Raw genomic sequence first — 11,165 nt, 5'->3', positions numbered from 1 at the left:
AATGGAATGTTCTTTAAGAACACACAAAACTACATTGAAAGTTGCATCGAAGTTTAATTATTAAGATCTTAAGGATGGGAACGGTACGGGAGCATGACACTTTCTCATTTGAGATGAAAAGTTGGCTATGCTGTCCGTGGACAGTATCAACCAGGTGGAGGCACGATATCCCCGAGAGATAGTATCCGTGGAGACAGTTGACATCATTTCTTGCTGCACCGGACACTACATCCATGACTCTCACTCTAATTGAAATGTTCCAAGCTTACTGAAGTACAAGGCATTTTTGTAAGTCAAACTTTATGACATGGACTCTATCCCGACGTCAACACTGAGCTCCATCTTTGATTGTGTTTTACTAGAAGTATAGAAGTGATTCCTCTAGCAACTTATCTGGTGTACATATATCAATGGCTGGAAGCAATAAAGACAATCGAGAACAACAGAGTAGGCATCTTCACATTATATTCCTCCAACCAACCAGCACTGTAAACACGGATAAGCTTTCAACAACAACTACTTCGTTAAGCCATTTACACAATAAGAACTCAACTTTCAATACCAATTAAGGGAATTATTTGGTAACAAAACAATAAAACAAAAAATACATACTTTTTGCCCCTTCTTGTTCATGTGACACTACTAAAAACTAACTGAAATAAAGAAACATTTTGATCATATTAATCATCGTTTATAGCTAATCTGCAAAGTATACAGAGTGAAAAGAATTTAAAAAGTGTAAAAATATCATTCGACTTGAAGCAAGTCTAACTCTCAGTGACTGAGACACATGTGCATATTTTAGTAACGAGTGCACGATACTGAAAGAAAAGAATAGAATAAAATGTTAAATTAGCGAGTTAAAAATTGTGTGTTATACAGCTACAAATTGGTCTCCCAATGCAACACATTATAACACATACGACCATAGTCATGTTGAAATACTTGATAATGATATATCATTGTAGCTTGCAGTTGTAATATTCCTTCAGTAATCATGTTAAAGCTACCGGAGCAAAAGCTGCCGTGGGCATGCCATCCTTATCAGGTTCAAGCATTTGGTAAATACAACATCCTTCAATGTTAATATAAAGGAATTCAGTGAGCAAGTTATGCTACCAGAGCAATAAAGCTACCATATATAGACATGTTCAGGTTTAAATATTGAGTACAGATATTTTTGGTTTCAATTGTCAGGTTTACAATACTAGATGATATACCTTTAGTTGTTTAGTTGGTAAAAGCTAGCAAACCCAAATGCAGCTGCCATTGCCATTTTATCAGTAGCATGTTCAAATGTTTGATGTGGATATCTTGTTCAACGTTAGAATTACTTCAATAAGGTGAGAGTAACGTATGTTATCTTGTCTGGTTTAACTACTTTTATTTAAATATCTTACTGAAAGCCAGTTACTGCAGTATCTGGTCATTCTATCAGAGCTGTAAAGCTGGTTTCGGTAGGCTACCACTGTCAGGTTTAATTATTTGATAAAGATACCTTGTTTAATGTTAAAGGGGCTACTTTACTAAGCTGTTAACCTACAGGACCCAACGATGCTGACAGCGGCAAATCTTAACCTGTCAGGTTGAAATATTTAATAGGTAATCTTGCTTAATGCCAATCCTATAACTTTAGTAAGCTGGTAAATCTACCAGAGCATGAGCATGTTAGCATTGTCAGTTCAAAAACAATAGTTCACGACATATCTTGCTTATTACCAGCCTTATTGCTCCAGTAAGTAATTTATTGTAGATAAAGTAACCACTTAGGCTATTAGAATAAACAACTAAAATACGAAAGAAGAGAAAGCTGTTGTGGAAATAAATAGCTGCTTGTTTTTGTTTTGTTCATTTAAAGAATAAGTAATAACAGATGATGTCAAACCGAACGCTGTGAAAATCTTGTTCTCCAATGACGTCACTCTAAAAACATTGGTTTTACACCCAAGACAAAAATGAGAACTCTGAAGCACAACAAAAACGAATGTCCCCTCTTTCAAACAGAGCAATTATCCCTGTATATTATTGGCCCTGCTTCATAGGGTCTGTCATAACAGTCCTTATTCCCTTGGTCTATGCTGTTTACAAGCATACGTACACGGTGGATGAATCTGCATACAGATGGAGTGGGAGAATGATTAGTTCAATGTTCCAACTTGCGCAGTTTCGTCGAACGAAAAAAATGCCCTGTAGAAAACACAACTGAAGGTGCTTAACATACTTACGTTAATAATTACGAACTGAATTGTATGAACTATAAGTGATTAAATCAGGATGCCGTTACGATCTGTAGTCAGACACCGCAGCTAGTCCAGTTTCGCGATCTACAGTCATAGACTGCAGTTGGTAAAGTTTCGCGGAACTAGGTAGGGTCGATATGACAGCGCCCAACAATCATGCTGGGTGTGGCTGGAGGGCCACTTCACTTCCACAAATGGTTTCCAATGTTAAAATGTATTAACTTAACAGCTAACAGACCACTGTTTTGGGACTGACTGATCATAACAAACCATTAATTATCTTCCAACCAAGAAATCAAGATAGTTAACTTTTCATTTTATTCTAAATTATGTTAATGATCGGTTCCAAGATACATTGCAAATAATTAATTTCAACTTTTCATTTAGTAACCCACAACCTGGATCAGCTTATGTGTAACCTTTCAACACCATGCATATTTAAATCAAACCCGCCTTAAATCACCCTGAGTTGGGACAACTTTCTCTATACGGTACTTTCGTGTCCGCTTCAACGCACTCCTATTGACAGTACAAAACAGTGTAAATATTCTTGTTTCTATCAAGAAAAACGTAAGGAACTGTTCATACTGTCAGTTCGATTGCATTGAAGTGTGATATGAGAGGACAGTATAGAGTGGTATTAGCATTAGATCAGATCGAGGTTAGAAACTGTTCATACTGTTAGTTCGATTGCTTTGAAACATGATATGAGAGGACAGTATAGAGTTGTTTTAGCATTATGGAATCATCACAATGTCACTTGATTTTCATACTCTACTGTACTGCACAAAACAAACGAGTAACAAACAGCGGACACATGTACACATAGTAACCAGTAATGGGGTCTGATGAGGCTAGCTACTGTTCCATCTAGACCATTTGGCGTTATTGTGAATCAAACTGGTTCACTTATTAGATTCATCTTAACATCTGCAACAGCATTTGGAAAATTGGTTGAAGGGGTTTACAAGTAACAAGGGGTTCACAAGGGCTCAATTTGCTTTTGAACTACAACACTCAAAGTTACCTAAGGGCTTGGCAAATAAAGGATCCTAGTTTCCTAACATGATTTTTCTTCTCAATATTAAAGTTTTTTGTGTTGTATCTACCGTAATAAATGTCCATATCGTAAATAGCTTAATTTTAATACAAAGTGTTACATTCACAAGCACAAACTCTAAATGCTTAATCGATTGACAAAAATCGTACACAACAACTTGACACCAAACCGGAAAATAAAACGTTACAAGGCTTCTGCTCAAAAATGGGAGGGGGGAGGGAGGGGGGTTGCAGAGGAATCCTCTTTCCTTAACCCCTAAAGACAAATCTAACAAAACCTGGCCCTCTCACCCCATCTCATCTTCTGTATGCTTGGCCAAAGATAACCAAGGATAGAAACAAGTACAAATAGTCCCGGATGTCTCTTTGCCTTGGTATAATCCTCTCGGTTTTAAAAACAAAGTTTTAATCTCAAATTTTGGTGGTAAGAATTACCACTGGAGATGGTCATTACCCACTTATAAGGATGCTTTTACCCAGTCAGAGTAATGGTTAAACCCAGTGAGAAGAATATTTCCCAACAAATATGAACATTTCACCAAGTTATAAGCATACTACTTACCCAATAAAAGAACATGTAAGTATACTTTCTCACATAACAGAATATTCACAATCCTGAAGAGAAAGTATACTTTTTTTTGTGAACATAAATAGACCTGCTAACTTTTATAGAATGCAATTTACCTATGAGGAGGGGATACTCTTTAATCCCATATCAGATGAATCTATGTTGGAAAATAGCAAAGCAAACCAGTTTGAGCCGATTAAATGAACCCAGCAAAGAGAATAATTACTCAGAAGATTCTTTATCCATGTAAAAAAAAATACCTGGAAGAACTTTATCCAGTTAGTAAAATGTTTTAAAGCAGGAAGAAGAAATGCTTAAACAGGAAATAAAATTGTTATCGTAATTTCACAAATGTCCTATCCGGGTAATGAATGTGCTTCCATAACCAGTAAAATGCATCATGTGACTCCTTATTCATTAACATCGGATCATGCAACAAATCAAGAACATCTACACGAAAATTATTCCACGGTTTTCTTTAATACTGGGTGAAAGCTTCACATTCCTCTAAAGAAATAATTATCACTTCATATGATACAGATTTGGACATCTATATCTATTTTGAATTGCTTAGGGTTAAAACTCCAGAAGTTAAAAGCTAAACATAATAAAAATGATGAAATATGATGTTTGGGCAGGGAAGTGTCTGAAAACAATTACAATTTTCATAGACCAAATAAAGAATAAAAACGTTTATGCATTGCAAAATTTGAACTTTTAGTTTTGCATTGAAGCTCCCTCCCCTCCCCCCCCCCACCCAAAAAAAAAATCAAGGACATTTCACTTTTTCTACTTTTTACCCATAAGGGATATTCCAAATATGGCTGAACAAATTTGCATGAATGTAAAAGGAACCTGTGTGTAACTTTACTAAGATACAACATATTCATGAAAATATTCTCATGAATATAACATGAGTATTGCCACAATGACTGCACTTACAGCCCTGTGCCCGACAAAGAGAAAATTTTCAGCATACATTGTCATAACTTTTGATGGATATAAATTTGCAGAAGGATGGTCACATGATAAATATATGGATATGCATGTGTTAGATGAATATTCAATAAAGTCACTCTGATGTACATTTCCTAACATGATCAGTTTTACCGAATCAGTGACACGACACACCAGCAAGATGATGTTATCCGGCAGAATAGTTTCACCTTCTAGCCAAAATAAATAAATATTAATAATAAATAAGGACCCTTAAATAACTAACTGATGCATACACCATGCAACTTTCACCCCCACCCACCCCCCCCTTTTTTTCAGAGGGTTGATGTAAAATATTCAAGCAGGCAAATCACCCATTTAATTAGCCATTGGTATTACCAATATACAACACTTCTCAGTCTTGTGTTCACAGTGCCTTTAAAGAAATATTTAAAATACTGTTTTTTTCTTTCCTTCTCCTAATTCCTAAAACCTATTGATGACATTTCTGTTACTCTTTATGACTAAAAACGAAAGAAAAAAAAGAGAATGTTAAGACATCTTCCCAAACTGCAAAATGAAGATAAATTGTTTTAAATGTTCTCAGATAATTAAATATATATATTGTCAACACTCGAAGTTAAAGTGCGGGGATGACAATTGCTAAGAAAGTGCAAAAAGATGAAATAAAAAACAGAGGGTAAAAGGAAACAACCACGATGCAAACACAGCAATTAGAATTCAACCTTCAACTGATTATGTTTCTCAGAAACAGCCGAAAAAGACGAGACTTTGCTTTTAATATGTGTTTATGAGTTCTGGTCTTTGGTTAATATACAACACCTTCATAATCTTCTAATCCCATAGTGATTACAGAAACAAGCGTGTCGCTATGATTATGACCTCATGAACAACACAAGTAACCCCATCTAAAAGATACAGGAGCCAGCAACAATGCAAGCCCACAGCCTCCCTCTCCTTGCAAGTTTCTCTTGGCTGGAAATAGTTGATACCGAGAGATGCTTACGTCAACTGAGTTTTAGTATTTCCATCTCTTTTAGCTTTGTTAATTTATTCCATGGATGCAAATTTTACCTTTTGACTCTTCCAAGTCTGTGTATATTCTTCATCTTAAAAATGTGTAAGGCATCGGTTGTTGTCTTCAAACGTGGATGACAAAATATAGGGCGGTTCTAGGTCACAGTCAGCAACAAGGAAATTACCATACAACAGGGATAACAATGTCCTGATAACGGGGTTACTAATGAGGAACATAATACCAAAAAAAAACACGAAAAAGAACCATCCAAGTAAAGTGCTTCTAGCTACCATCTTTAGCAATAAAATGTCAACCCAGCCATCATCCAATCAACAAACCAAATATTACCACTAGTAGAAATTTGAGCCCTTTTCCACAGCAGTCTATGCAACTGAACTATCTTCCTTTTTTACTTTTAACTTGCAATATACTTTTCGCATTGAATCCACTCCGCCCAGATCCGTATAACTTGAAATAATCCACACAAAACCAATGGGGTCAGTGGAAACCACTGCGAAACAAAGCAAAGATAACATTTCAACTCTGCACTTTGATTCTGCTTCTCATTCCAAGACTAACCCTCTAGCTTATTCAGTCCTACAGTGCATGAGGGGTGGGGGCTGTGGGTGGAGGGCATCCATGGGGTGTGTGAGAGAGGGAGAACTTGCAATAATATGGTTTGCAGGTACTACACATGATCTTCACGTTTGCATATTTGATATGATTTGCACCCTTCAAGATGTTTAATAACAAAGAGAACTTTACCATGACTGAAGCTATACAGTTGATTCCAAAATAACATTTGAATAGAATTCTGTGTATCCCTCCAATAATGATTATTGAAAAATACTGTTAACGGTGGTGCACATTGTTCCAATTCCATTTGCATGTGATTAATTTTCGCAGGGAAATTCAAGCTTGCAATAAATGAAACAAAAAAGCAAAAAAAGAATCCTCATGATACCAGAAAGACAGATCACTACTACTAATACTACAGGTCATACTGTACGTTATGCCAAATGAATACTACACTTACAATAAGAAGGGCTTTGTCTGGTGTCTAATAGATGAATGCAACCTCCTCATGGCCAGCTTTGGAGAATTGCCAAAACCTTTTTCCCCACCCCAAATCTAGATTGCCTTTAATTCCTCCTCCAGCCCCCCCCCCTCTTCCCCCCCAAAGAAAACACTAGTATTTTAAAAAGAATATTCATAAAAACTAATGCTGTTCATCTTCTTGCAATACATTTCCAAGCCAAGGTTGCAACCGTTACCACTTTAAAATGAGTTGCTGCCACCATTGCTTCACAAAATAAAAGTGATATAGCGCCCTCTACACAGCAACTGACTTCTTAATCCCTCTATCGTTACTCACAATTTAGTAGGACACTATCACAATTAGTATGATATTTTGGTTAACGTTCATCTTCAATTCCTGATGTACAACCCTCTTTTCAAGTAAATTTCTTGTCAATTCTCAATGCATCCCTGCAACAACTTCAAGATTTCCCCTTGGGCCTTGTTAACCCTCCACTCACTCCCCCCAACCCTCACGTTCCATGTTTACAAGCACTTCAATTTCTTTACAGGAATATATCATAGCAGAGAACAGTTCTAAAGGGTTCTTGGTAAAGTTTATTATAACCCAATAAAATGATAGATTTGCAATAACAGAGTTTGAAAGAGCACATACCAAGCCCTGTAGATATTGACAAGCACTTCAATACCATCATCCCATTGACTAAAGTGACAAAACCTAACAAGATGCTGTTATAACAAGCTAAAACATACCAGCATTGTCAACATTCAATGTAATTTTTTTTTCACAAACTTCTAAACTCTTTTTAAAAAATTTGAAAAACATTCTTAAACAAATACATCTATAACACTTTTTTTTTACGCTTAATGGCTTTAGCTGCCAAACTATATTTTCTTACTTTTTAATCTGTTAAATTCTCTATATTTTTTTTTCTTTCATTTTTTTGTTTTTTTCTTGGCTTTTGATCCTTGTTTTGTTTAGATATTTTGTTTAACCTTTTTATTTATTTTTTTTCTGGTGTGGCTTATTTTCCCATTTTTTTTCTTTTTAATTTTCCTCTGGTTAAAGATATAATAATAGTTATTATTAATATAGATACTATTAATTCCACTGACTCTGCACTTTTTTCTACCTCGTACCGAGTTTGTCTATATGATACACAAATAAATCCTTGAAAAAACAAAGGAAAAAAATCCAACGAATTTGTCTTCCCCACGTCTTCATCCAAATCGCTTCCACCCACAAGACACTTTTGTTTGTCAATAGATATTTCTTCTTGTTATTAACTACCATCCATTCGTATGTAAACCGAAGGATTTCACGACACTTATTCTGTACTGGTACTTTAAACATCAGCGAAACAACTAATACTGATGGTATTGTAATTTGTAATAAACCGTCCTTTACTAGGAATATATGTTCTTCTTCTTCTTCTTTTTTTTTTGTCTTGGTTTTCTCCTTTAAATTTTTTTGCTTTTTTTTTTAATCTTTATCTTCCCATTTTGAACTTGTAAGCCAGTTCCCACCCCCCACCCCACCCCCCTAATTTTTTTGACTTGTAAAAGAGAGGAAGATTTGTGCCAACGAGGGCAGGCACTTCCATGTCAAACATATGTTTTAGCAACTGTGTGTATTTTTTCTGTCTTTTACATTAAATGAGAGCTTAGGGGAAAAAATGGAAAGAAGTTGATAACTTAAAGATAATAAAAAAAAATTAAAAAAAGGGAAGAAAAAAAAGAACCAAGTGGAAATCTTTAGGGAGATAAAATCCAAATTTTTCTGTAAAATTATTTTGATTTAAAATATTTTATTCAATTTAAAAGATGGTTATAAATTGAAATATGGGAAATGCTTCTCTTCTGTTGGTCAAGAGAGTAAAACAACAGCTGAGATTGTCAATTATTTCCTTTATAAACTGTCAATGTTTTTGCCAGCTGGAGCTGGTTGTGAATGAGCCACATACCAGCAAAGAATATCTCGTTAGAAAGCTCTGTTTACATTGTACAGCTTCAAACTGTCCTTCTGACAAGACAGAATATGGATTCATATTCTGTGAGGAACAGCCTGAGGTGCCATCTCTTGACGGAGTAGCGAACTTCAAATTGCAAGGAGCAATTTGACACCCCAACTGGCAAGGAGCAATTTTGAAACCGTGTTCTAATACAGAGCAGTTTCAAAACCGTATTCTGCAAGGAACAGTCTGAAAACTTGTTCCGCCATTTAAAACTATTCTCCCTCCCGAACAATATCAAACTGCACTATGCGAGGAGGAGAGGCAGTTTCAAATCCCACTTTTGGACTGGGGGTCGGAAGCTGCCTGTTTTGCGATAACTATCCTTGCACTCATTCGGCTTGACATTTAATGTCGTTTCCTTCTACATCTCAGCACAATAAAAAAAAGAGACTCCATTGTTTTTAGACACTGTACTCTTCCAGTTGACTATGCCAGCTATATTTAGTATCAAGGCATTAAAAATCCTGAAATCGTCACACCTTTTGTCTTGGCGTTTTGCTAACATTCCCGATAACTAACAGTTACCTCTGTATCTTTATAACCTCTGAACAAATTTTTGTTTCCATGTTAAATTGAAATGTGAGTTACCGTGTGTTATTTTCTTCCGAATGGCTTCTTTTTTTCTATTCCTTTTCCCTTTATTTCTCTGTCTACCACACTAAAAAAAGTCTTTTGTCAATCTTTTCAAATCCATGACTCCAGCCTTCTTGACTGAAGTTTCGCATCTTAGTTCTATGCACCCTCACTTTCAAGCAAACTTTTCAATCATTTCTCGTTTATACCCCTAGTACCAATACTACCTCAAAAAAATACACAAGTTCAACTGATTTCATCACAACCATCCAACCATCCAACCATCACATATTCACATAAACACAAACATCGGTAACAGTGGTGGTAGTCTACTGAGTAACCCAAGACAGCAACCACTGTATGATTCAACTTTATCTCGGAAACTGTCCTAACACTGTCCGCCACGAACCCATGCCTACGGAAAAAAAAAAAAAAAAAGTAAAAAAGAAAAAAAAAAGGAAAAATATGGTGATACTATGGTATTACTCTTAACATGAATACAGACTCTAAAGGCATTATCACAAAATCTCTCTATCTCTCCCCAAAATTCCTTCTCAACCCCCCCCAACCCCATCATCAGTCCGCGTCTCGACTGCCGGAGCCCTCCTCTTCTTGCTCCCGACTGTGGCCCTCTGCTCCGCCTCCGTTAGGATGGGTTTTCTTCAATTCATCCATCTTGCTGCAGTAGTCTGTAAACGTATCCCGGAAACGGGACCAGGACTTCTCCGGGATGGTGATTGACGTACGGTACTGACTTCGTGGCTGTGAAGACAAAAAAGAAATGTTTTTTTAATAGTAGCGCCCCCTCTATGGTTCTGGGGAATGCCCAAAAGGCTCACCGGATACTGCGATGTTTAGAAAGGTATCGATATGTCCATTCTATGAAGGATATATACATATACCAATGGGAACTAAATGTACAACCGATGTGAATGTTAGTGTTTCACTGCTTGAAAATATCACAGTAGTGTTTGACCTGTGACAATTCCATTAGCCCACTTCTCTGATAACCATTGGTTAACTGTGCCTCCCACTCATGTTCACTGGTCCTGCATTTGAACTAGATTCAGTATTTGTGCTAGTGCTCATACTCAGCACTCACACCGAGGGTAATTCTACTAGTACTCATACCAAGGGAATTCTACTAGTACTCATACCAAGAGGAATTCTACTAGTACTCATACCAAGAGGAATTCTACTAGTACTCATACCAAGGGGAATTCTACTTGTACTCATACCAAGGGGAATTCTACTAGTACTCATACCGAGAGAATTCTACTCACACTCATACCAAGGGGAATTCTACTAGTACTCATACCAAGGGAATGCTACTCACACTCATACCAAGGGGAATTCTACTAGTACTCATACCAAGGGGATTCTACTTGTACAGATACCAAGGGGAATTCTACTTGTACTCCTACCAAGGGGAATTCTACTAGTACTCATACCAAGGGAATTCTACTAGTACTCATACCAAGGGAATTCTACTAGTACTCATACCAAGGGGATTCTACTTGTACATATACCAAGGGGAATTCAACTAGTACTCATACCAAGGGGAATTCAACTAGTACTCATACCAAGGGGAATTCTACTAGTACTCATACCAAGGAGAATTCTACTAGTACTCCTACCAAGGGGAATTCTACTTGTACTCATACCAAGGGGAATTCTACTTGCCCTGTGACACAAAC

At 36.5% G+C, this 11,165-nt stretch overlaps 1 protein-coding gene across 4 annotated transcripts in view; it reads right to left on the bottom strand.

Annotated features, from left to right (window-relative positions):
- Positions 1-448: 448 nt before the first annotated feature.
- LOC139983665 (transcriptional regulator protein Pur-beta-like) overlaps positions 449-11,165 on the bottom strand; it is a 58,028-nt gene continuing 47,311 nt past the window's right edge. For all 4 annotated transcript variants that reach the window (XM_071997381.1, XM_071997378.1, XM_071997379.1 and 1 more), the window contains one exon: positions 449-10,230. In XM_071997381.1, coding sequence (XP_071853482.1) covers positions 10,045-10,230 — 186 coding nt within the window. In that variant the 3' untranslated portion in view covers positions 449-10,044. The remainder of the gene's footprint in view (positions 10,231-11,165) is intronic.

This window comes from Apostichopus japonicus, chromosome 16 (assembly GCF_037975245.1).
Source record: "Apostichopus japonicus isolate 1M-3 chromosome 16, ASM3797524v1, whole genome shotgun sequence".
In the NCBI taxonomy this organism is placed as follows: domain Eukaryota; kingdom Metazoa; phylum Echinodermata; class Holothuroidea; order Aspidochirotida; family Stichopodidae; genus Apostichopus; species Apostichopus japonicus.
The sequence above is the reverse complement of the archived record's forward strand: the minus strand, read 5'-3'. Positions and strand labels throughout refer to the sequence as shown.